The sequence below is a fragment of the Molothrus ater genome, chromosome 2 (genome assembly GCF_012460135.2).
Source record: "Molothrus ater isolate BHLD 08-10-18 breed brown headed cowbird chromosome 2, BPBGC_Mater_1.1, whole genome shotgun sequence".
Classification (NCBI taxonomy): domain Eukaryota; kingdom Metazoa; phylum Chordata; class Aves; order Passeriformes; family Icteridae; genus Molothrus; species Molothrus ater.
Window position 1 is genome coordinate 81,162,335 of NC_050479.2, and position 27,339 is coordinate 81,189,673.

At 38.8% G+C, this 27,339-nt stretch overlaps 1 protein-coding gene across 1 annotated transcript in view; it reads right to left on the bottom strand.

Annotated features, from left to right (window-relative positions):
- Positions 1–25,356, bottom strand: part of TYR (tyrosinase) — a 42,261-nt gene extending 16,905 nt beyond the window's left edge. The window contains exons 1-3 of the mRNA XM_036383456.1: positions 24,514–25,356; positions 14,858–15,074; positions 5,581–5,728 (exon numbers count right to left, since the gene is read on the bottom strand). Of these exons, the coding sequence (XP_036239349.1) occupies positions 5,581–5,728; positions 14,858–15,074; positions 24,514–25,356 (1,208 nt within the window). The remainder of the gene's footprint in view (positions 1–5,580; positions 5,729–14,857; positions 15,075–24,513) is intronic.
- Between the last annotated feature and the right edge of the window lie 1,983 nt (positions 25,357–27,339).

The window sequence follows — 27,339 nt, forward strand, 5'->3', positions numbered from 1 at the left end:
ACAGATCTGCTTTCTGTGTGCAGGAGCTGCTCTAACAAGGTTAATTTTTTAAATACCAGGGAAGGATAAGAGCTGGGCTACCTTGCTGCTGCGCCACAGAACCCGCTGGTGGGACATAGCTGTGCATGCTGATCAGAGCTCTCTTCCCAGGATATTGCTAATGGCAACCTCTTGACCTGTCTTTGTCTAATAGATTTCAAGTGGCTCCAAGCCGTAGCTCATCCAGCTCCAGAAAAATATGACTTCTATGGCTGTGTCATTTGCAAATGTAACCTCAAAAAGCAGTAACAGCCTTGCTGTGCCCATATCAAGGAATAAAATTAATCATATAATTTGTGTTTATAATGTGAGTTTTCAATTTTTAGACTGCTTTATTATTGGCTGATATATTATTGTATTACAATTCCCATATCAGCTGCACCTCAGTCAAAAGTTTTGGTGTTTGTAAGTTTTTGAATACCAAAGGGAGAAAATAATTCCTCAGACTCATATTTTATCTGTGCTGGCTCCCACTGGAGACATTTCAGGGTAAAGAATCACTCTTATTTCATGTATTAAACAAGTCTGGAAACATAATGTTGTCTTACAAGAATTTTTGATGATTCTCTTTGAATGCATTTTCTCCAAATGTTCCAAATCCTTGAAGCAAATAGTTTTTAATTTCTAAAATAAGTTTTTGTTTCCTGTCAACATTTCAAAACAAGAGAACAATTTGGTTTTTTCTTGTGCCGTTTTTTGGTTTAAAAACCCTGAGATGACATTCAAGAGAAAACGAAAATGTTCTCTGTTTTACTCTGTTTCAAAAACAGAGTAAAAATAAGTAACTTTTATTTTGACATCTTCTGGGAGCGAAAATCAAATTTTCTCTTGTTAAAGCATTTTTTGTGACGAAATCACTTTTTCCACTTTTGCCATAGTGCTGCTTACTATTATGAATTTTTTTTAAGTGGAGAAGTTGCATTATTGTGAATATATTGAATCCAAAGGGACTAAAAATGTCCAGAAAGTTGGCAGAGGGAATAGGGTGCTGCTGATCAGAGCAGGGATGTCCAGCTGTGTCTTGTCTTTGCTATTTCATGCGACAGTAAATGAAACAATTGTTACCTCCTGTTTCTTTGATACTTGAGAACCATAGTCAGAGGCTAAGGATATGCCAGGTGCTGCACAGACCAGGGGAATGAGATAGTCCCTTAATGACAGAGCTTACAACATGCATGCAGGACAAGGCACAACAGAGAGATGCAAATAGACAGGAGGAGGACCAGGCACCCATGTTCTGGGACTGCAATAGTCCACTCACTAAGGAGGAGTATGGAGGGACTTGCCTGAATGTCAAAAAGGTGTACAGTACAGAATGATATAATTTACATTTTGGAGGGGTGCATGAGTTCCTTAACAATGATTTGGGGTTGAGCAGTGAAGGGCCTTCCCAGTAGAAACCAGCTGATCTGATGTGAAGAGAGCAAAGAAGCAGCAGAAGGGTATGAACTTGGAGTAAAGAAGAACATTGAGATGATGTGATGGTGGTTTCAGCAGCATTCTGAGCTGTGCAGTTATTTATGATAGCTGGAGAAAACAGGTCTTTTAATGATGACATCACTAGAACTGGCAATCTGGATCTAGCTCTAGACTAATACACAAATAGTATAACAAATACTCGGCTTTAGAGAGGTGAGAGACTAATATCCTACACATAGGCTGTGTGTCTTCAGCAAATTATTTCTAAATTGCTTGTTCTAAAACCAGGACCTTTGGAAGCCATCCACATTATTGTAATTAACTCTGCCCATTGCTGCAGAACTTAAGAACAAGATGAGGACTGAGGCCCAATTACATTAACTGCTGCATGGGCATAAAGCTGTAAGGAGATCTTTAATGACAACTTCTATTCCTTGTTACTTTTTAGCTTTTCTTAGGGAAATTGTTGGGTTGTGGAGTGGAAATCCAGAGTCATAGAGGTATGAAATAAATGAGAAGAAAACTGAAATATTCAAAGTATAGAAGTGCAGGACTAAGAGATGAAGGTGCTACATGCCTCTAGAGATGAAATGTCTAAAAGATCAGCAGAGAGGAAAGAGTTCCTTCTCTGAGCACAGAAAACACCCCAGTGATCTCAAGTGGGATTGTGGGCTCGTGCTTTCATGGCCTGTGCAGCTGCTCCTTACAGCTTGTGTGGGTTGACTCCTCCCTTGTCATTCCCTTGTGCTGACTGTAGAGCATATCTGAATAGTAAAGAGATTTGCAATTAAGAGAAATGCTTCAGAGAGCTAAAAAAGCTCTTGTTTTTGCTGAATGTATATTTTGTTGCATCATTTTTTCTTTTTATTTTTAAGCCATTAAATTAACAATTAATAATTTTTAGGGTGGTTGCCTGGTTTTGCCAAACACTGAGACTTGATCCTGACATCTTCTAGCAAATAAGAAGGCAAGGAGCCTGATTAATCATTGCTAATAAAGCTGTTGCCTGAGTACCCTCATACCTCTGCACTACTGAGAGGGAACGGCCTAAAAAAAATGGAAGTGTTTACAAGCCAGTGCTTTTTTCTTTCACCTGTGTGATCTCAACTGCACCTCTGCTTCATCTATCCTTCCCTCCTTTCGTGCATCAGGCCTGAGCAGGGCAGGTGAGGGACAGCAGATGGTAGGCTGCCTGTTGCTCAGTTTAGAAAGCAACTCCTAGCATTTGGCTCACACCTGTCAGCAGACTCCGTATACACTTGTTTATCCTCCTCTGTACCATATGTTTCCATGAAAAATCAGTTCCAATGATCTATTGCCTTATTGCTATCACTCCTATTATGGATGTAACTGAGCATTTCACAGTCATTAATACATTTAGCCTGACAGCATCCCTACTGCGTAGGCATCTAATATCTCCCACTGTACAGATGGGTTAGCTCAAGCTCAGATCCACAGCTCATCAAAACCTTCATTGAAATCAATGGGAAGGAAACACATCTCCAGGGGATGAAAGTTTGGGAGAGTAAGCTGCATGCTGGGTTTCACCCAAGGAAATTTGCAGTGGAGTGAGGAAATTCCTCTGTGGATCCTACTTGGATGCTCAAAGTGGGCAACCATTCTTGATTTCCTGTCACAGAGCTGCTCCCTGCCTCTGCAAACCCAGCAGAACTGTGATTGCTGTTGTCATCACAAGATACAGTTGAAAAGTTATTTAAAAGCCCATTGGCCCAATATAATCTTAGCAGTCAGCTCAAAAGTATTTTGCCCTAATGAGAAAAGTTGATAAGGACCAACAAATGTGCTTCTGCTGCTCTGGAGACTGTCTCCCAATTCCTCTATTCTTTACATTCTTGCTTGCCTCTCAAAAAAGAATTTCTTTGCTGCCCTTCAAGTCTATGTAGGAGAGGAACAGGATTTTCTAAAATGCACTGTATGTACCTATCAGTCATCTACTTATTAATTATAACTGAAAGCATGATTAATCTGTCAAAGATAGAGATGCTAAGTAACCCAACTCAGGCTAATGCATTTCTGTCACCTACACAAAAGGCAGCATTATTCTCAGATTTTACATCTGTGTGTACTAAGGCCCATATTCACAGCAGCTGCAGAGCACTGGTGATGCCTTTCTGCCAGATGGGATGAGGTTGCATCCTGCATATCTCTATTGCCCCTACAGAGCCTGTGCAGTGGTTTATTTCCTCAACACTAGTACAGTTTAATGAGGTAATCTTTTACAAATAATTTTGCCTTTTAAAATTGATGACAACTAGAGTTATGAGAATCATTTCCAGGGACTCATAATGACCATGACTGAAATTCCTCAGAGGAAAGGGTCAGCATGAAGACCAAGGTGCTATTTAAGCCTGCAACGAGTAGGAGCTAAGAGATGCACAGGTCTCCTGCAAGTGTCAATGTCTAAAGAAAACAGTTCTTTTGATATGGCACAACACTTTTTTTTTCTCTTCTGTGTTCCTTTTCTCTGAATATTCAATTGATCCTTTTTTTTAATAGCCTAGATGCTGGAAAGTTAATTTCCAGGCACCAACTTGAGATTAGTAACCACACTTGAAACCCTCATCCACCCATCCGGTGAAGCAGTCAATGTATGGATATGCTAAATCACAGCTAAGCTACACTGTGTAAGGTTTAAAATGTCCTCAAGAAAAGCTTTTCACATAAAAGATTTTCAAATCTGACACCTCCAGAAGGCTGATTATACCCTACAATATGAGGAGCAGAAATCACGTAAGTCAGCCATTGAAGGAACAATTCCACTGAGGCCTGGGTGACCTGCTAAGACTTGATGCCTTATTTCTGGATGGGAAATATAACCGTTAGGCTCATTAAATATATAATCTATTTCATATAGATATATATATATATAATATTTTATTGGATGTAAATGGTATTATTTTTTTCAGTCCTCTTATATTTTAAATATATATAAAGAGCAAAAACTTAACTTCAACTTTGTCTTTTTATACCTGCTAGCTTTTTAGTTAAATAGGATAAAGTTTTATATAAGAGTTTTGATGTGCCTGAGACTGCCTGACCCTGCAAGATGATCCTTGCAAGCTGTAATCTGCATCCCTCCTATGCTGCATGCTTCAGTGGCCCAAAGGAAGAAACCATTTGGTCTTCATCTCAATAGGCACCTTACTGCATGCAGGCAGAGTCTCAGAGTTCTGAGCATGCAGATTTATGGCAGTATATTGTTTATTGTTTATTTTTTGCCCTAAGCAGTGCAGAAGTCAAGTAAAATTCAGTGGAGAAAAAGTAGAAGATAAATAAGAAAATATAAACTGCTCACGAATAAGTGTTTGTGTGGCTTTTACAGTTCTTTGCTTAGCTTTTTTTTTTTTTAATTGCTCTTTAGTCATCACAATTTGGTGTAAATGCAGTCCGGAGTAAATTGTTTGTAGCCATTCACATGTGACACAGAAGTGAAGAGAAATGTTCAGTAGTGACACAGAAATGAAATCTTGGAATGTTGCCCTCAATGAAGCAATTTCACCAGTTTCTTGCAAAACTGTGTTCTCCTACCCTTTCTTATTAATAAACATGATATCCTTCAGTTTGCTCTCCTTTCATTATGCACAGCTGTACTCTTCTCTTTCATCAAAAAACAGTCAGAATTTTGTTTGTCACACTTAAATACTAATTTTTCCCCTTTATTTATGAATAACAGGCTTAGATTTTCCTTATGGAATAGAAATTGAAACAGCCCTGGCATTTAGAATGTAAAGGAATCGCTCCAAATGATTATAGTCATGTTAAAATGAGTCACTCACTTTTGATCCCAACTTCCTGACATACACATTCATATATATTAATCATTGTGACATCATTGAAGGACTATTTTTACCTTTTTAATAAAAGCTGAGTGCATTTGTCAACTCATCAAATTATATTTAATCCAGTGAACATACAGACTGGTTAGGAAAGACACATGCTTTCAAATAACAGCACAGCTCCTTTCTACATGTCTGAAAATGTTGTGTGTGTAAAAACATGTAAAATGTTTGCACTCTTTGAAATGCAGGTGAAAAGCCCACTGGAAAAAAAAAAAAACAAACCACATAATGAATTAGTTTTACTAAGGAAAATGAAACTTACCTGTCCACAAATGCATGGTGTAGTACAAAGATGGGATCATTTGCAGAGCCTTGTACTTGGGACATGGAGCCATTCATGTAGATGTGAAGTGCGTTGTGCAAACCACTTTGTGCCGGGTTTGATATCGCAGTCTGTGGATCAGCAAAGCCTGTGGAGAAAATCATATTCTGATATGACAATGTGTATAATTCCTTTTCCAGTAACAGTGAAGATCAAAGTACTTACTTTCCATTCATTTATATTCAGCTTTTTAGACAAGAGCTTAGGAAAACTTGTAAAGGAGTGCTAATATATTTCAAAGGCAGAGGAAAGATGAAATTAAAATAAGCTTAATTAAAACTCCTGCAGTGTAGCTAATGCAGCATGTCAGCAAATGTACTGCTTAATTGCTTTATATTTTTCAATTTCTTGGTCTATTTTGTCTGGCTGATACAAAGCAATATAATCCCTATAGACATTTATATGTGGACATTTATTTATGTTGAGAAAACTTTTTCACTTTATTTCAGTTTTTAATCTCTATACTTACAGGCTGCTAAGACAAACCAGGCTATTTTATCTCATCATATACTCAGTAATCTATTAATGTTTGCCTCTATAGAACACGTTCTTGTATTGATAGGATCCAACACAATGCAATCTATAACCTCTACAGAAGGATTTGGTGAGTAATTAATAATTTTTTACAGTCAGACTTGCAGGATGGAAGTCTGTGGACTGCTGTTATTTTGGAGGACACTTAAAAGATTACTTTAGGAAGAGCTTGCACAGACGAAGCCCCAAGCAGGAAATACTGGAAGACGATATTGTGCATTAGTTTTTATCTTGGTAGCCTGTCTATATTTAAGATTGATGTTATAGCCCTACTCATCATCCCATCAGCCATGCTTCCAATTTACTTTCAAGGACTCCCAGTAAAAGCCAACTCAAATATCTGATCCTTCTCTGGGGTTTTCCCAGAGAAAAGAAAGAGAAAGCAAGGTTGTCTTCCCAGTCTATTTCTGAACCTGATACTAGTTCTGATATTTAATCCATGCCACAAAGAGAGCTGTGAACAATATGATCATTGTGTTGATCCTCAGCATTTCCCAAATATTGTTTTAGTTTATCACATCTGGAAGGTGGAAAAAATAAAGATATTAGCTTTTATCTAAGGGGAATTCCTAATGGACTTTTAACACTTGCTTTATTTACTTATTTGGATGAAGAACTAGCACTTGAATGAGAATCAGTAATATACTGTTGAAGTGAATGTCCCAGTCTTGCTATTTGACGCCGTTACTCACACCACAGGGCAATTGCTGACTTTGCAACCTGGATTCTCATTGTAGAAAATCTAAAATGCGCCAACTGCCAGTGGGTGTTTAGTTCAGGGGACAGAACTACAGCCAGTATGAAAAAACCCCTTCCCTGTGAAAACCCTAACATGTAACATGGAATTTGGATCCATGGTTTCAGCTGTCTTGCTCTGGATTTGCTCCACTCTGAGTCAGACAAGGTATTAATTGAGATGTGGCTAGAGTTGCCTTATGAGTAGGGTCATACCCTGAACTTGGAAACCTGAGTTTTGCACCCAACTGAGACTCTGATCTTCTGTGTGAAATGATTTCGTTGCTTTGTCACTCTAAATTCCCTCACTGGGCCTTTTGTTGTCAGTCAACCTCTTCAAACAAGGGTAGAGCATCTGGCATAAACCCACTGGTATTTATAAGAAACATCAAATCATAACTATAGCACCTAAGTACCAAAAAACCAGTAATAGCCATCCATCTTTCTGAGTCTATAGTATGACAAAGCTTTTAAAAAATTCAGGGGAAATCAGAGTTGAAAATATAATTTGGACATTTGGAGAAGGTAGAGTTGGCTTGCTTTGAATATTGTAAACTTTAGGGTAAAGAAAATCTGGATTCAGGAAACAAAAAGAACACATTAACACCTGCAGATTTTAAGTACATCAGATATGGACCAGGATTCCAGAGTCTGCTTGGTCACATAAATGGCAAAGGACAGAAGTTCTCATAGTGAAAATTGGGCCCATAGAAATCTGCAGGATGGTGAATGCTATGTTTCCTAGCTATCAAATAAGGGGGAAAAGCAGAGTAAAGTATTACTTATAAAGAATATATGTACATTGACAGTCTGTCCAGAACTCACAGGAAGAAGTGGCAACAATTTTGGCTTTCTTGCTGCTGGCCACAGCACCTGGTTATTGGAATCAATCAATTTGGCAACACTAGGACATTTCTGTGAACGTTAACTGGATAGCATATATTTGTGTATCATTCTGAAGCAATTCTTCCACTTATGTTCTACTGCATTAAGTATCAAAGTATGTTTAAGGGAAAAATAAAACTTATTTCAGGGTCTGAGTAGACAGCTAGATGTTGATATCAGACTTTGGATGCGTCTTACATTTCTTAATGCATTTTAAACACTTGATCTAATCATTCATAAAAATACACAGAATACTCATTTTGGCTCTGGACAGCTTTTCATGGAACATCTGCACATAAGTAATTTGTCTTAATCATCAAAATCTCTGCACTGGAAGAGTTTCAGCAACTCCACCCTCCAGCTCCAGATAATTGGGGTGCATCCACTCAGTCTCAAAGTTGATGTCATGTTTAACCGCGCACATTATTCTGTTCTAATATCTGATCGCTTGTTATAAAAAGTTCATATAAATTTATAAGTTAGCAGGAATAAAGCCATGATGTGATGTCACTGCATCTTATTAGCTTGGGTCTTATTTCAGACTTTTAAAAGCACTTCAGTACAATCAGTTATACAGGATGAAATACTAGAGTGGAGTCACCCAAAAAGAACATGTGAAAACTTCAAAGTTTTCTCAGAGTACAGGAAACTTTGTTGAGGTAGCTGCAGTAAAATCACCTCTAAAGCAGATGTGAGACTACAGATACAAGCAGTGAGCTGGAATAAGAGTTCCTCGTCTCTGTATAGGGGAACTCTTCTTCCTCCAGCTGCCTTGCCCCATGCTGTGCCTTCCTCTCCTCTGCACTAAATTTACCTCATCAGTCCTTTTGTGAACTGACTTTACGGACTATTCTGGCAGTAAACTATCCTGGAGTGTGGGATGTGAGGTTTTTTTCCCAGGCCCTTAAAATGTAGACTCTCAGATAAGGATATGATGAGGACAAGTGATAGTACCAAAAAAGGAGGGAGAGCTACTGACAAATGGTTGAAGGAGTCTGCAGAGAGCTATTAAATCGTCTTGGTCAGTATAGGAAGCTGTAACTTTGAGATGTTCTTATAAACCTTTGGTTGATTATGGTGCATCAGAAATAGCTATCAGGACATACATCACTGAAGTGAAGTTTCTCCAGTGATTTGGATAGGAGAAAAATCACAGTTTTGGGGTACATAAACCTTGCTCTGCTCCTGTTTCTAACACTGTTGATCAGCAACAGTGATTCAGTGGATTTGAAGTAGCTTTACTGAGCCAGGCTGAATTAAATCAGGTGGGAATTTAGACAAAACTTTATTCTAATAGAAAATAATGATGCCACTCAAAAATTAAAGCTGCCTGATAGTTTTTAGGATGGTATATAGATGGTTCTCATTCAGCACGCAATTAGCTCAGGTGTATATCTTTTAATAGAGTACTTGATTACATTAACTGTAGATTTTTCAATCTGCTAACAGAGACCATAGATGTCCATGCACCATCAGTCAAGTGCAGAACTTTATGTAGAAAGCAGGTAGTGTTTTCCTCAGTTGCTCATTTGCCACTGACTGAAGTGCTGTAACTACACTTAACAGCAGGTATGCAGAGCTTGGAGAGCATTAGCACTGCAAAGTGCTACAGAAATGGAGGATCCATTCCAACAATCCTATTTGCTTTAATTGTCTTGGGGAACTGCTTAGCATCTCTGGCATCCCTAGCATCATTTAGATATCCATAACAGTTTTGCAAGTGGTTTTCTGAACTGCAAAACAGTACTTCTTACAAAATGAATCTTAGTTTTTGTCACTTTCTAGGCCAGTGAAAAGGACAGCTGGTACTTTAAAGGTCAAATTCTGCTTTGATTTTTGCATGTTGAGGGGATTGATTGCACTCCCAGTCAGTTTGCAGAAAACACTAAGCTGGATGGTTGATCTGCTGGAGGCCAGGAATCACAGAATCAATGAGGTTGGAAAAGACCTTTGAGATCATCCAGTCCAACCAAACATCCCATGTCAATTTGACCATGGCATTAAGTGCCATGTCCCGTCTTTCATTAAACACTTCCAGGGATGGTGACTCCACCACCTCCCTGGGAACCCATTCCAATGCCTAATCATACTTTCTGTAAAGAAATTCCTCCTAATTCCCAACCTAAATCTCTCCTGGAACAGCTTGGAGCTATGTCCTCTCTTCCTGCTGCTGGGGAGAAAAAACCAACCCCACCTGGCTACAACCTACTTTTAGAGAGTGATAAGGTCCCCCATGAGCCTCCTTTTCCTCAGGCTAAACAACTGCATCTCCCTCAGAAGTTCCACATAAGACATGTGCTCCAGGCCCTTCACTACCCCTGTTGCCCTCCTCTGAGCTGGAAGAATGCTCTGCAGAGAGATCTGGACAGGCTGGATTGATGGGCTGAGGAAAATTGTATGAGGTTCAACCAGGGAAACTGGTGGTTCCCAACATGAATGCTACAGGTTTGGGAAGAGTGGCTGGAAAGCCACAAATTGGAAAAAGACTTGTTGGTTGACAGCAGCTGAACATGATCCAGCATGTGCACAGGTGGCCAAGAAGGTCAGTGACACCTGGCCTGGATCAGCAATGGTGTGGCCAGCAGGAGCAGGACAGTGATTGTCCCCCTGTGCTTGGCATTGGTGAGGCCACACCTCAAATCCTGTGTTCAGTTCTGGGCCCCTCACTACAAGAACATTGAGGGGCTGGAGCGTGTCCAGAGGAGGGAAATGGAGCTGGGGAAGGGTCTGGAGCACAAGTCTGGTGAGGAACAGCTGAGGGATCTGGGGGTGTTTAGCCTGGAGAAAAAGAGGCTCAGGAGGGACCTGATCATTGTACAGCTGCCTGAAAGGAGGCTGCAGCAAGATAGGGGTCAGCCTCTTCTCATAGGCAGCAAGCAACACAAGAGGAAGTTACCTCAAGTTGCCACAGGGGAAATTTAGAGGAGACTTTAGGAAAAATTTCTTCTCGAAAAGGGTGGCTGGGCATTGGAACAGGCTATCCAGGTAAGTGGTAGAAACACCATGCCTGGAAGTGTTTGCAAAACACCTGTATATGGCATCTGGAAATACGTTTTAATAGTGAAAATGGCAGGATGTGGAGATCTTAGACACATTTTCCAATCTTAATGATTCTGTGATTCTATGGTTTAGTGATGGGCATGACAGTGTTGGATTTATGGTTGCACTCAATGGTCTTAAACATCTTTTCCAGTCTAAATGATTCTATGGTTCTCTATCGGAGTTCAACTTTTTTGCCATTCTCCCTGAGTATAATTTTTTTCTTTAATTAAGTTTTCACATTTTAGAGAAGTTCAGGCCAGATAGATGCATCTGCTTTAAAACAGGAAGAATGTAAGAATTTTAAGGCCATATTCTTGAAGCTCTTTGAAATTAGTGATGTTCTTCTACCTTCTATTTCTGCAGTATTTATGCCATTGGCAGATTCACAGGAAATTTTTCAGCATTAAATCTTTCATACTTTCTCAGGTGGTGTTATTACTGTAATCCCTCTAGAGTGTGCTAACTCTAGAGGGATTGCAGTAAGATCCATGGAATTTGGCCTATGTCACTGGAGTAAACCAAAGTTTGTGATTATCTAATTTAGACCATGTCACAATCTACTTATTTTTTCTTAAAATTTCTCTGGTAGAGTTTTAATGTGATCTGTGCTGAGTAGTCTTTCTAGTTCTCTAGCAATGGCTCTTTACAACATGACAACATTTTCTCAGTGCACAGCATAAATTTACCTAGGGGTGGAGGTTCAAGCTGGGTGAGAAATGTTGGCTGTAGCCTGAAACTTTTTCAATTAGAAGTTTTCTGTTGGCTAACTTCATTTTTAGATACCATTTTTTCTGTAGCTTTATGGATTGCTGTGAACATACTGAGAAAAGTTTTCCAGATGAAAATTTCTCATTTCAAAAAAAAAAGGAAAATGTCCTTTTGAAATGAAATTACATTTTGAAATGTTTGATGTTTTATTCCATTATTTCGTGACAAAATAGCAGTAACAATACATAATTGTGACAGACAATGGAATGCTATGACACAGTTTGGCTTGATACCATTTGTCATGAGTTAATTCATGAATAATATCTGATACAGGGTTTTAGAATTTTTAAATGTTCTTCTGTGACTTTGTGCAACACTTTTGAAGGCCTTGATTTTCATTTGAAGTTGCTGTGAATAAACTAATTTCAACTATGAAATCTGCTCATAAAGAAAAAGAAAGTCTAAATTTTTCAGCCATCTCTTAGGAAGTAACATTCAAGGTGTCACACTCTAAAACTGAACTGAACAAAGAAGACAAATTACCTAATTAGCAATCAGCTAATCCATTTCTGATCTTTCTGGATGCTTTTAAACTGGGCTGATTTTTTGTTCTCTTGTGTCCATGAAGTTTCCAATGAAGTCAGCAGTGTTCCCCAGTTAGGACCACGAATCAACAAATCCTATTTAAAATAATTGCTTCCAGGGGCAAAGTGTAAGCTGCTCTTAACCTGTTGTTTTTCATTCATAGCAGAATCTGGGCTGTCACAGAGAGGGCAATTCATGGGCACAGCCCTGTGGGAGTGTTTTATTGAACAATATTGACCTTTTCTGTTTATGGACATTGTGATATAAATTCTTCAGTGACATAATTTCTGTCTCTGCAGCAGCACTTTATGTTAGTCAAACAGAAATTTCAGCCTGCCTTGTTGTTCATCTGCTCATAATGATGCTGATACTTGCCCCTTTGAAGGTTGAAAGTTTTAGCCTTTGTTCCAGTGCACTGAAGAATGAAAAAGCATAAAGTTTTGCCCAGAAGGGGATGTTCTATGTGATCACAAGTATTTTTCATTACAGAACTAAAACTGAGCTGTAAACCTCACATTGTTGTAAATCAGGAGCTGGTCAATTACAGACCTAATTCTGCTCACATTTCATAAACCTAAAGTAACTCCAATAAGGTCAATGCACTTACTTTGAATTTCCTTGGGGTCTAAAAGGAATTAGAATTTGACCTTAGGTGTATTGGCACAAGATTGTGAAATAAGTAAAGCAAGGTTGAAAAATGTTTTGCTTTGAAAAAGAACAAAATATTAGGACCTACAAAGGTCCTAACATGTTTGTAAGAACACAATTAAGAAGAAGTAGACACAGAGACAGTAAATGCTAGTTGCCAATCTAAGCTTGGCATTTTTACACAACAAAAAACTAAGCTAGCCATTTTTAAGAGAGGAGTTTATGCAATTATAAGGGATTTTTTTTCAGTAAAATTTCTTTAAAAATTTTCCATCTTTTTCAACATTAGCCATGAATTCTTGACTTCATATTGGGTATTTTGTTATCTAAATAAGTTGGTTGCAGCAATGTTTGTGGTCCTGTGGTGTAAAGTTATTTTGAAATAATTCAGGTTAAAAAACAAAATAGAAAAACTCTCACAGGCTGTGCTTTTGCTTTTGTTTTCAATACCAGTAGCATGATGGTAGGTCCTCAGAAATTAATTACTTGTTTACTTCAATTCCTTTTTCTCTACCCCTTTGCATCTATTCACACACTTCATGGACTAAAAGTTAGGCAAAGCTCTACTCAATTATGTCACTTTTTTCTTCCCAATACATCATGTAGTTTCTGTTTTCAGGGACAGAAAGCACAGTAATGTTTGGAGATGCAGACAATTACTGTCTGGATTCTTCCTAGGCTGCAACAGACAAAGTCTGAATTTCTGATTATTTTTAAAAAAGAAAATGGCCCACTTCTCCCAAAAAAGCTTTTTGGCATTCCACACTGCATTAAGACTGAGACTGAACACATTAAAACTTTTGCCGTCTTAGAATCGTAGAATGTTTAAGATTGGAAGGGACCTTAAAGATCATCTTTCTCCAACCCCTCTGCCATGGGCAGGGATGCCACTCACTAGATCCAGTTGCTCAGGGCCCAAACCAACCCGGCCTCGAGCACTTTAGGGATGGGACAGCTTCTCCAGGCAACCTGTGCCAGTGCCTCACCAACCTCTGAGTGAAGAATTTCTTCCTAATATCTGATCTAAACCTTCAGTTTAAAACTATTGCCCCTTGTCCTCTCACCATCTGCCCATATAAAAAGTCCTTCTCCCTTCTTTTTTAAGCCCCCTTAATGTACTAGGAGACCCCAGTAATGTTCCCCTGGAGCCTTCTCTTCTGCAGGCTGAACCTCAGCTCTCTCAGCCTGTCTTCATAAAAGAGTTGCTTCATCCCTCTTATCATCTTTATGACTCTTCTCTTACCCTCACTCCTACTACTATTTTGTATTGTTATGCCCTTATGCAGTTCCTTGAAAACCAAAAGCTCTGAGGGATCAAAAGTAGATCACATTCAATTCAGCTGATATATGATATTGTAGAAATATATTTATTGTTAAATGTAAAACGTGTTATCCTTGCTTATTTGGAATTTTACAAGATTCAAAAGAGTTTAGTAGAGAGATTATTAAGAATTTCTTTTAGTAAAGAACTTTTGCTTATTAGCCAATTAGGAAAATTCAAAACAGGTTAAATAGCTAGATAACTAAACTGCTAAATTCTTTTGGAAATTATACTAAGTGTAATTTTTGATGGATAACTTAATCCATGTTTCTCAGTGTTTGGGAAAAAGTCTGGTGTGGAGTTCACAGTGGAATGATGTAGACATAACATGCCAGCTGGCAAGATCCTCTTTCACTCTTGTTATCCAGCCTGGTCCCTGGAAGACAGTGAATTCTAGGGCAAACATGCACCCTCCATGGTTACAGGGTTACTCATGGTTGTGCACAAGCAGATTATTGGATGTTCTCCTTTTCTGCTGTGCTGTATTTTTTTTGCAATGCATGGTGCTGACTGTAGCAGGAGACAGTTATCTCCTAACAGGCTTATGGTCTGATACAGTCTAGAGTTTCTAGTTTGTTATCAAATGCCTTTAATGTGGCTCTTTCTGTCTTCTGCTATTCCAGGTGAAAGCATAACTTTGTCTTTTATTTACAGTTATTCTTCACTAAATCAATTCAAACTGCCCAGAGTTTGAAGACACTAACCCCAGAGAGAATCAATTTACAGCTGGAAATGGTGTAACAGAATAAAGCATGTTACCTTCCAAAGTATTTCGAAAACTGTAATTGGCCCTTTTATCCATGGGTCCAGATTCATACTGAGTCAGAGAAAGGCAAAATTCGACATCAGCTGAGGATGGGAGCCTTGGGGTCCTTGATTTATCATTGTTCCCAGGATTTCTCCTTATAGGCCCCTCGCTTGTGGCACTGCATAAAGCTTCTTGGCTGTTGTACTCTTCAGACCGAGTGCAGATTACCTGGATAAAACACTTTCTATTAGAGGAGTTGCAATTACAAAAAAAAAAAAAAAAAAAAAAAAGGTACTTGAAGTACTTGAAGTTTTTTGAAGAACAAAGAAAATGTACAATACAATAAGTTTGTTTCAAGAATATATATTGTTTTATGAATAGACATGAATTGGATTTATATGTTTCACATGTAAGATTTTAATATAAGATGGTTATTTCATAGAAAATAGCCCTCTAATATAGCGCACATTTTGAAATAATACACTGAAATTGCCCAAGTGGACTAAGGCATCAAATCATTCATGCTCTTGAAAGCTCACTGAAGCTAAATGCAGTGTTACCCACCAATGCAGCTGAACACAGAGGTAAATCTGCTGCTGAATTTGCTAAATGGAGGATTTTTGGCTTCATCAGGCTACTGAACAAAGCCATAATCACAGTTGTTTTTTTTTTTACCCGGTACAGTAAGAGTGGGAAATGTTGACTTGAACTATGAAAAAAAATATTATGAAAATACCTGTGTGTGCTTTTTTAGGGTAAATGTATGCTTACTTTCTCTATGAAGATGCTAATACATGTATGAAATGGGAAAATTTGCTGCTGTGCTTCCTAGAAATGTGGCAGAGATGAACTTGTATCACCAACTGAAATACCATAGTGATGGATATTGAGAAAGGATCTTAAAGAGAGAGATGGATAAATATGTAAAATACTGCCAGAATCCAACATCATTTATATAAATGTTCTGGGTTCACAGACAAAATCCAATTACAATGGCATAAAAAGTCATTTTTTGTCAGATGATCTCCAGAAACTGCCAGTCCAGTTTGAGACTCCTGGAAGACAAAGGTAGTTCAATGGTGGGTCTATGAGAATGAAACAAAGCAACAGCATCTCAGAATTCCCAGAAGTTATTTTGTATACCAGCAGGTAATGTTGAGGCTCAGAATCAAACTTAACTGTCTAGTGTTTTGCTTTTCTTCAGGAAAAAACACCAAAACAATTAAAACACCAAACCACCAGAGACCCTTTTAAAACACAGGACTCTGCACTTAGCAAGTCATCAATGTGGTTAATGAGAAATTGGGGTAGGGAAAGAATAGTTCTCATTAGTGAGTGAAACATCATAGGGGAGAAAACACATAAAAGTGAAACCTCAACTTTTTTTATCCTGAAGGTGTATTTCTATTTCATGGACCAAAACAATGAACAAGAAGATGAGCAAAAACGATCATCTCTGCTTTGAATGAGATAGATGGAAGAACATGAAATTCTCTGTTGAAGATGGGAGATTCATTTCATCTATACTAGCCACGTAGAAACTGTGAGATTGAAGCAACACTTCAGGATGACCTCTGCAGTCAGTGGAGAGGGAGCCATCTCCTGTGTGATACAGCTCTCCCAAACCAGATATCTGGTAGGTGAGATGTAACTCTCTCCATTGACTAAGTCAATGAAATAAAATGAGTAAAAAATCAATGCTGAAACTGTCTCTGAACTGCAGTTAGCAAGGGAAGCAAAATTAAGTGTTCAACTTAATGCTCTCTTTCTGCATTAGGGTGGGATGAATCACACCCTGGAGGCTCAGATGTGCTTCTGAACTAACCAAAGACAGAGCCAAAGGCAAATTGATGTGCTGCTGAACAAACTTTTAAACAAGTGGAAGGAGATCAGATGAATCCTTTTGTAAGTGATTTGATGACAAATTCATAGATAATGTTTGATGAAGCTGGTGACATAACACAGACCCCTTAAGAATCTGGAGCTCTTAAATGATAAGTTTTCTATGAATATGAATATAATGAAAAAATTATTCTCGTCTTTTTTGGGAGTACATAAGAAAGCTTATCAGAGCAATTTATCCTTAGACACTGTTCTGTTGGCTGCAATTTGTCCATGTCTGTTAAAACTACTGAGGAGCCCTTGGAGGCTGTAGGTAGTTTTCCAGCAGAGAGTTGCACAAGCACATTTCCCCCAGAAGCTCACCAAATGAATCAGGATTGCACCTCTAAGAGGGACTTGGGTCAGGAGTGTGTCTCTAAAGAGACTCTTGTAAGAATGCACACCTAGAAAGGAGAGGTAGTGACAGGGAGAGGCCCACAATTATAAACACAAACCATAGTTTATGCTGGTTTTATGATTAGTTTGTGTTACAAAGTGAGTTGATTCCCACTAGCAGGAAAATAGGTGAATGGTTCAGGAGAAGCTCTAGTAATTTGCTTATAAAAATGTACCATTCTGTGTCCCTAGAAGTACATTAGTGATGAAGGCAAATGTGTCTTGGCTGGTGAAGCTCAAACTGTTTCTCAGTTGTTTCTTGGCTCAGAAGCTTCCTATGTGTGGATTTTGTATCCATCTCTCCTATGAGCTTTATCTAGGTTCATATCTCCTGGATTCTCCATCCTGCCATCTCCTATCTTTCATCATTTTTCCCTCTGCCCTAGGGATATATCCCTATTGTTTCTTAAAGAGGAATCACATGCTGTGTTCAAGACCCGGTTTTCAGATATTCAGACAGGGAATCTTCAAGCATGAGCTTAAATATATCTCTGAACAAAGCAACTTCCCCCCTTTGTTCTGTTTATTCATTTCAGTGGGATTTAATGTAATTGTTAATGTCATGAGATTTCTACATTTTTAGACTGCTAATGTTTTTTTTTCCATTTATGTTTTAGCATAGCCCTCATTAACTGTATAACTAACCAAATTCATCCTAAACAGAAACCAGATCCCACAAGGCCTTTGGAAAATCATGGCCAAGAAATGACACAACAGAAGTCCCAGGAATGAAAATGCTTGTCTGTAACGTTTTGCTATTTCTTTTTGTGAACTAAAAATTAAGGCCTGGTCATGGAGAATGCTTCTCCAGAAATATTTAAGTTAGGTGATATTAATTATGGGTGTATCCTGAAACTATAATTTGCTGTTTTAACAGTCATGCAATGTGTAAGTGATAATAGAACAAAGATCAATCAGATAGTTTTTTTCTGGATGTAATCTGCATAAAGCATACATAAAATGGGTCACACCATTGCCTTATTTTCCTTCAGCAGGAATACTTTCTGGTGTAAACATGTTGGTTTAAAACATGATATTTTATTCCAGTTTAGAACAGTCCTGGTCAAATTTTCCAGTTCACCCTAGACACATCTTCAAATCACAGCTGCACCTGCTTGTGTGAATTTGCCAGTTCCAGGGAAATTGTTAGGAAGATAATCTGAGGAAAAGCTTATATAAGTACTGAGCAGAGCAAATACCAGTAGATGGCAGTCCAGAATATGCAGCATCACTTCTGGACCTTGTAGCACCCTGCAAAAAACATCCCTCTGTGCACTGCAGCTGAGATCTTGAACAGAGCTCTGTGGGGTGCTTCTTAGAAAACAGACTGTAGAAACTACTGTCTCATACCTTTGGGAAATGGGAAAACCTTTTGTCTTTTAGTTTGCAACTGCTTGCACAGACCAGCCCCTGTGCCAAAATAAAGGGAACAGCACTACAGAAGATTTCAGTGATGTTCAGTCTTTTGCCTACTGTCTTTAAATTCAAAGCTTTGGGGAATTTTGTGACAGATTTCTTGGGGTTACTTTTGCTTATTAGATCTGTGCTCACAAAGGCATTCAACACTGGTAATATATACCTAAACACTTGGGAATAGAAAATTCTCTATGGTATCAAAATAGGTGCTCACTCACAAAGTGATCTGAAGTTCCTCAGTTCTTTGGGGCAGTAGAGCCACGCAAAGCTAATCCACAACTCTGTGTCCTTTAGAACTGATCCCTTACACTGTGTCTCCTCTGAGGCCACTGAGTCCCCCTCCAGAAGCTGTAGCAGCACATCTTCATAGTGCTGTGTTGCAGATTAGGTAGCCTAAAAGAACCACTTCAGACCACAGTCAGAGCAACCACTTGACTTGCTGATGTGTGTCAGCTACAGAGATGTGATGTAGGCATTTCACTGCCTTTTTTCACACCTCCCCTCACCTGTTTGTCCTACATGAAGTCTGGACTCCTGAGCTGGAGACCAGGATGGGGAGCTGTTATAGATATTTTGTACTGATTCATTATCTTTCTTTATTTTTCTCCACTTATTCTCACGACCTTGCTTGAGAATCTCATTAAAGCACAGCTCTCACACTGGATTTAAAACGTTTGGCAGCTATAAAGAGGTTTAATTTTTTCTCTTTTTTTGGCTGCATTAGGGCCTGGCATAATTTAATCCTAATTAAGTGGCATCCAGAAGCCATTTACTCACCAAACTGGGAAAATGCAAGGAAATCCCGAGATACAAAGTGTATCTTGGGACCTTGCTTTCACAGGTGAAACTTTGAAAGGTGCTGTATCTGTAGCAGACCAAAAGGGTTTTAAGAGATTGTGTATATTTATATCTGGTTCTTTATATACTGCTGAATATTGGCAGGAATGGAAAAGTTAAACATGCAGAGAATTGAAAGAAAAGGAAAAAATATACAAAGCAAAGCCTTGAAGAAATTCTCAGAAACATCTAAAAGGGTAAGGTCCTTGATTGTCTTTCTTCCCCTTATGGCACAAACATAAACTGGGGGAGCTGTGAAACTCAAGCTAAAAGGAGATAAGACAAACATGAACTGACAGCATTAAAACAAACCTAGGGACTCCAAGGTATTTTCTCAACCTTCAGTAAAAGCTGGCTGCGTTTCACCTTTTTGCTTGAAGGCAGCCCAGAACTGCAGGGCAACCTAAACCTGATTAAGCACCTCAAAATGGTGCTGGGCTGGAGTAGGAAAGTCTGTTACCAATTACTGATGAAGTATTCACTAGCACCTCCTGGTCTGACAGTTCTGCAGCTGTCTCCAAGCTGTACTGTCACTGCTGCTGTCTCCATGTCTCCCTGAAATCACTCAGACGCATCTCTCTGGAGAGAGATGGGAGGCTTCTTCTGCTGGTGAATTATTAACAAACCCCATTTTTTATGAAATCAACCTGGCTATTGATTTATACACCTCTAGAAGTGTATATTCTTTATCTTTTACCTTACATGACTCCTGAGCAAGCGTGGCTATACACTAGTGGACAGCCAAGCATCCAGGGGCCCAGCTCCACTGTCACCCACACATGATCCAATGGACAGCCAGTCACAGGACACACAGGCTGAGGATACCCAAGGGGCTCCTTCTGCTGTGCACAGATCATGATACCCTCCTGCTGCAGTCCTGAGGTGGCATGTGAAAAAGAACCTCTTCTTAACAGGAAATGTTTCAAATTTATAATCCATGTAAGCGTATCATTAAGAACACACTTCATAAATTCTTTCTTTATAGTTGCTCCATTTGGGCTCTTGTTTTTTAACATACCAGCCTGTAGCTGGCACCACAATCTATTAAGTTGCAATAAAAAATAAAGTTTGTGAGTTCCTTGGTTGTCCATAAGCAGATGGATGTAAGACTTTTACTGATTTAAGAATCAAGTAGTGCTGGCTTCTGGTGTTTGTATTTCTGAAAACTTCCTGCAGTTTTTAAAGGTAGATGTAAAATAATCTTTCAAATAATGCTGTCAGACAATTCAGCTAGCAATACAGCTCCCTGATAAAATGTACTTAGAATTAAATAACTGTGTCTGAATAGCTGAATTCATATTCCTTATGAAGTCATGTTTTCAGGTAATGGATCTAAAGTACTGTCATTATTAGTTCAGAAGCATTTTATCAGTTTTCTATTTGTGTAACTTGTTTCTCTTCTGTAGTAGCTTTGCTTTTGTGTAAGTGGTTCTTCAGGGTGATATGGAATGAAGTGCTAAGGGAAATTTTCCATGCTTGCAACAAAGAATTGGCAGCAGGCTTACCCCAGCACATCTGAGAGCAGCCAGCTCTCCATGTTATACAATTGCTTCTCTCAAGTCTTAGGAGACAGAATAGAGGGAGCTGAAGTTGGTGGTGTATCCTGCTTACCACAACAGCAAACTGAAATAGCACTTAGATTCTCCAACTCTATTTTCTTCATCCTATGTCTAGCACACTGTGGGGATTCCCAGACTCTAACATTAACTGCCAGAAAAAAGATTCTGCTTTTAATTTGCAGTATGCTTTTATGCGTCTGCAACTCCATTGACTTCAGTTGTTTCTTGAAATTAGTTCTGGTGTAGAAGAGAGAAAAATTTACCTCCTACTATTTAGAATCACAGAACAGTTTGGGTTGGAAGGGACCTTTAAACGTCAGCTAGTCCAAATGCCCTGCCATGGACAGGGACATTTTCAGCTAGATTTTTTTTTTTTTTTTTTGCAAATCCATTATTTTGAATAATTGTAGAAAGAGCACTAAAACAAAAAAAAACCTCTAAAAATGTCATGGAATATCTCCAATTCCCACATATTTTTCTGATAAGTTGACATGGAATTGCAAAAATTGCTAAAGCATTAGTATGTCTCATGTAGTCCTAATGCTGCAAGTGTAACACTTGACTCATCATAAACAAGTAACTGAAAACATGAGAAAACCCTTCCCACCCACCCTAAAACATGAGCTAAGCAAACAAACAAAACCAGTAAAGATTCCTGATAGTCTTGCTGGTAAAAAAGAGGCAGGAATCAGAAGTGTCACTTAGATGACAAATATGAGGAAAATGTGGATGGATAATTCACTCAGCCAAGTGGTAACAGCAGCATGTTGAAGAAAAAGTAAGGTGAAAGCAAGAATTTCAGCATGTATCCATGGGTATCCACGTTGCTATGGCAACCCTTCAATGGAATAAAGTATTTTCTCCTTTCTTTGGGATTAAAAAAAAAGAAAGAGGGATGCTTTTCTGCAAATAGGCACTTCACCTTTTTTAAAATAAAACTAAACCATTTCCTAACATAGCAGTCATTGTAAAGACACTTAAAATTCTAAAAAGGATACCATATTATTGATGTGCTATTCCAAGGTTACTCTTGCCCTCTTTTTATTTTGAATGCTTGCTAAAAGCATTCTTGTTAAATTCCTTCAAATTCCTTCACATTTCTGGATCCTCCTCTTTTTTTTTTTTTTTTTTCTTTTTTTTTCCCTCATGCTGTTCAGCTACAGAGCTTAGATAATCAGAGCATTCTGCAGCAGATCTATGGCTGTTTTCGGGTTCAAGCTAAGGCTATTTTTGTTCCCTTTTGATTTTCTGGAGTGATATTTTGATCTCTTACTTTGTGCTACTTGAAGTTACTGTATTGACTGCTATTCCCTATCAAGCAATTGTTTAAATTTGGATTCAATGCTAATAAAGAAGTATCTCTACCCCAAACTCATGACTGAAAATGCAGATCTGTTCAATCTCTTTCATTCTTTCTCAGGATAAGATGGGAGAGCCATAAATAAATGGAAGATATTAGAGGGAAATGTTAGTATTTGAAGGTAAAGTTATCACATATTTTGGAAATTTTGAAAAAATTGTAACATTTCCAAAAGTCATTGAAAAATATAAGTGAAAAACATTTCTAGAAAATACCTGGAAAATGTCAGCAAATGACTTAGGTGGTGTTACCTATGTACACTGACACTGAATGTGTCTTAAATATAGCATACCTTTTATTCCTGCACCTCTTAAAGTTATACAGAAATATCACTTTGAACAACTTGTTCCATAAAAAAATCTTTATTTTAAGACTGTATTAGTGGGGACTAACTTTAAATGAGAAAAACCTGACTGTTTCTTAAATATATCAATTGCTACTAATAAATGTTCTGGGTATTTATTGCTGAGATAAAAATAACTTAAGAATCTGGACACAATAAAGCCTTTGAAAAAAACAAAAAACAACTAAACACAACTACCTGAGCACTGCATGTCTTTTAGAAAAATCCTGCTAGTAACTTACTGATTTCTGTGTATTACCTGTCTCCTCCAACCCTGGTTATCTCATCCAATATACTGTATTGATAGCTCCACTTGATACATATAACCAGTGCAATTCTGGTTTCATTTTATCCACTTCCCCACATGTACATTTTTCACACAACCATTTATTCAGCTCAGTGCAGGACAGCATAAAATCCACTTCTTTCTGACAATACAATCTAATTAAGCTAGTAGAGTTGATACAGATTCAAGCTGTTTGAAATAAGAAGAATTAAAAAAAATGGGATGAAAATGCATATTTGTATCCATATCTGTTTTATGACTATGTCTACACTAAGTTAAATGTGTTCAGGAAATTTCTCACGCACTGAGGCCAAGTGACATCAAATAATCCATGTTTATTTCAATAAAATAATTTTCCAAGGTGTATCTATGCAAACAGTCTCCTGTGAATGGTCCCTGAAATGGTTCCTGTCTGAGGGAGAAAAAGGTATGCTACAGAATAGCTTAAATAGTTCTATTACTCTATCTCCAAATTCTCGAATTTAGAGGTCTACATGCCCACTATTATTCAGAGGGCACAAATCAAGATTAAATACAGCACAACCAGCCCAGTAAGCCCAGTTGGGTGCTGATTTGTAATATGCCAGAATATCCCAGAGCTGCTTGAATTTCTCTCTCTGTTAAATCACTAAAACTGCCCAACCTTCATTTGGGCTGCTGCTACAGAAATAAATGGAAGACAGATTTAGATGAACATAGTAGACTTCAACACCAGAAGCCACTGTTGCTATTGTCATGATGGAGTGTGTCTATCGAAGCTGATAGACCTTTGTCACTGTATTTTAGGCAATATGGCAGTGACGAGCAAGACAAAAAAAAGCCCTCAGTGTTAGAGTAGGACACTATAATTCAGCTATATGAGACCTTATCACTTACATATACATGTAATGTCACCGTGTTTTATGGCCTCATTTGAAGTGCTTTTAATTGCCGAGAATCACTTTTGCATTTGCCTCTCAGATCCTTTAATCAACAGATAGTATTTCTTCCCTATTACTTTGGACTACTGATGTGAATTACACAGCTGATTATTTTCTGCTCTTAAGGTTTGGTTTACTTGTTTGTCTGTTTGTTTAACACTGAAAGCAGGTTAGTTGAATTTGATAGTTTTTAATTCATGGAGGGGAGGAATACAGTGGGAGAGGGGTAGAGCATGAAAAGCCCCTGAAGCATCTGCTTCTATTTCCATCATTCAGTCATCCACTGTTTTGCAATGGTGCTAGAAATTTACGTGCATAAATCCTGCTTCTCTGACCTAACTGGCACACCAGAGTCAAGCATGTTTAACCTGCTAAAGGCCATGTTTGGACACAAAGGCATAACTGTCCCCCTTCCACTTTACTTTTATGTTCTTAATTAAAGAACCTAAACCGTACAGTCAGAAAGAAATGAGACAAAGTTACAAATGAACTGTTCTAAATAATGATTAGGACCACATAAAATCTAATTTGCTTTCTGGTATCGCCTCCTTTCTCTCCAGGAGTATCTAAGGGAAGGCAGTATGGCTAAGCCCCTATCTTGTGCACTTCACCTAATTGCTTAAAATCAGATGGGGTCATTCCCTTCCCCTTTCCTTGGCCAGATCTTACCTGCCATGAGGAGAAAATTGATGCTGGGCTGAGTAAATTAGGGTTGGTGGGATGTCTGCCACCCATGTACTCATCATTGCAGACCTCACAGTCCTCTGCATCTCGCCAGTCCCAGTAGGGGATGGTGAAGTTCTCATCACCCGTTATTCTCTGGATCTGACGTTCCCACATCAGCAGAAAGACCCGATGCCAAGGCAGGAAACCAGGGGCTTCGTGGGCAAAATCAATGTCCCGCCACACATTGGACCCACCTAAGAGTGTGTCTCGAGAGGCATAATAATGCATCCACACAAAGAGATCGTACACATTGATGTCTCTGAACATGGGGTTGGAGCCATTGTTCATCTGAGCATACGTGCCCGTAGCAATAACATAGTCCTGGCTAGGGATGCTCTTTGCCAAGTTAAGATAGGCAAGAAACTTGTTCTTCTCGCTGGCAGTGAGCTGGAAGATGTTTCTTCTTGTTTTCACTTGCCTTTCAGTGCAGTTGAGCCCGGAGAAGCCAAATTTGCACTCCCCACAGTTGAATCCCATGAAGTTGCCTTCACATCTACATGTCCGGTTGTAAAATACAGAAGGCCAGTCCTCTCTGTCATCCACTCCTGAAAAAGGGAACTGTGGTCCCAGTGGAGCCTGGGAGAGAAGGATGTTCTGGCAGGACCCTCTGCTGGAAAGCTCCCCACAGGGGGACCCATCTCCATCCCAGGGGGGACAGCACTCCTTGCTCAGCAAACTCTGCACGTTCGCACAGACTCTGGGGAACTGCCCGGTGGATGGCTGAAGAATGAGGAGCAGAAAACCAAGGGCAAATAGCAGCATACTGACAGAGCAGCAGGAGAGCATCAGCGTTATGCTTGAGTGCTTGGAGTGCTCTCTCTGACCCCTCCAAAGGCCTGTGCATGAAAGGAATTCCTCCCCTCCACCAGGAATGCTTCACTGCTCACTCTGCTACAGTGCACCCTTCAATGTCCTTCCCCATTCCTACACACAGTGCATTTAGACTCAAAATACACTTCACGGTTAATCTCAATGTCACATGTTTTAAGTGAAAGCCAAGTGACTTTCCCCCCACCCTCTACAAGTTTCAAAATACAGGCATTTATTATAAACTTTCATCTTCTGCCTAGCACATGATTGCTCTCTCCTGGCAATTGGAGAGGAAGTAAAATTAAAGTTGGGAACTGAATCAATTGTAAGTTCTTAGAATTCCTAGTTTGATTATATGCTTTAGAGTAAATGGTTTGTTAAATAAAGATGTGGCAGAATCTGGTTGGTTAAATAGGAAGAACAGTGGACATAGAAATGAAAAAATAAAGAATTTGTGAACAAACTATTTTTTTTACAGGAAGCAAAAATAAAATGTGGTCAAATTAAGTACAAACTAGGGCAGAACCAGAAAAAATTATTTGACTTAGCACTTTACATTTCAGTGTAAATTGCCTTTCTTGGATTAGTGCATGGAAAAGGAGGGGAGGGAAGTAATATACTTTAAATAAGAAAATAATGCTTGTTCTTCTAGAATTGATAGTGTTTTCACAGTTGATGACACACAGAAGTCTCCATGACAGCCTTCTCTACAGTTTTGTGGGAAACACAGACAATCTGCCAATAGATTTTCAGAAAGCACTTTGAGCATCTGTCTCTGGATCAAGAAAAAAAACCATTGACTCCTGTTTTTCTCCCATCAAGCAGTTTGCAAACACCATATCTGTGTTCCTTACTCAATATGTTACTGGGCAGCCTCCAGACCACCCACCTCTTTCTTCTTGTACATTAGCCTGAGGAGAGCTGACAGAGCTGCATGAGCAGATTTAAAAGTTAGAAATTCTTTGAAGCTGCCCCTTGTAAGAGGACAACTGTTGTTTTACTGCTGGGCAAAGTGCACACGAGTTATCCATTATTTTCTTCATCTACTACTGCTGTTAATAAGAGTGGTTTTCTTGGGTTTTTTTTTTTTTTCTTACTAAAAGCTGTGGGAATTATTTCCTTACGCTTAAGTGGGGCAGGAACAACATATAGGCAAATGAAGTGAGAACTTTGCTGGGAAATGAAGCCTTTGCTGGGATCAGGAGGTCATCACATGACCATGATGAGGAGCACGAGGTGCTTTAATCCTGTTGGCTTCTACGCCTCAGGTATTCCGGGGGATTATCCCTGAGTCCCACTTCCAGGGAGCCTGTGATGGGGGAGCCTGGAGCAAAAGGACAAAGGGAAAGTATTTGTTTTTTTCAAAAAATATTTCTAACCATAGTCTCATGTTTACTATTTTTTACCTGATTCCCCTGGTTTCCATGTTAGGCTTGTAAAATATATTCTATCATAGAAAGGCTACTGGTTTGGTTTAGTTTTTTTTGTTTGTACCTGGCTGTTTGGGAAACCTTGCCATTTCGTTAACTGTTCTTCCCATGGATGCTACTACAAAAATACTATACATGAGGAGAGACCCATCTCTGAGGATAGAAATATGTATTTTTTAATTTCCACTGAAAAGTCTCAGGGATTGGGAGAAATTTGAGGTAGAGCCACAGAGGAAACCAGAAAAGCCCTCAAATATATATTTATGCAGACAGTGATACAAACAAATACATTCAATACCCTGTTTTAATATTCAAATGAGATTTTATGTGTCACAAAAGAAGGATATGAGCCTTGAGAATTGTCATATGATGAGTTTCCAAAGCAGCTGATTAGCCACAGAATTCCCTGTTCAATGGTTAAAATGAGAAGCCTCAAATCAGGAATGTGACTCAGGAGCAGCACACACCCTTCTTGCTTTATAGAGATGTCAATAGTTACTAGAAGGAAAACTCCCACAGAAGTGAGAAA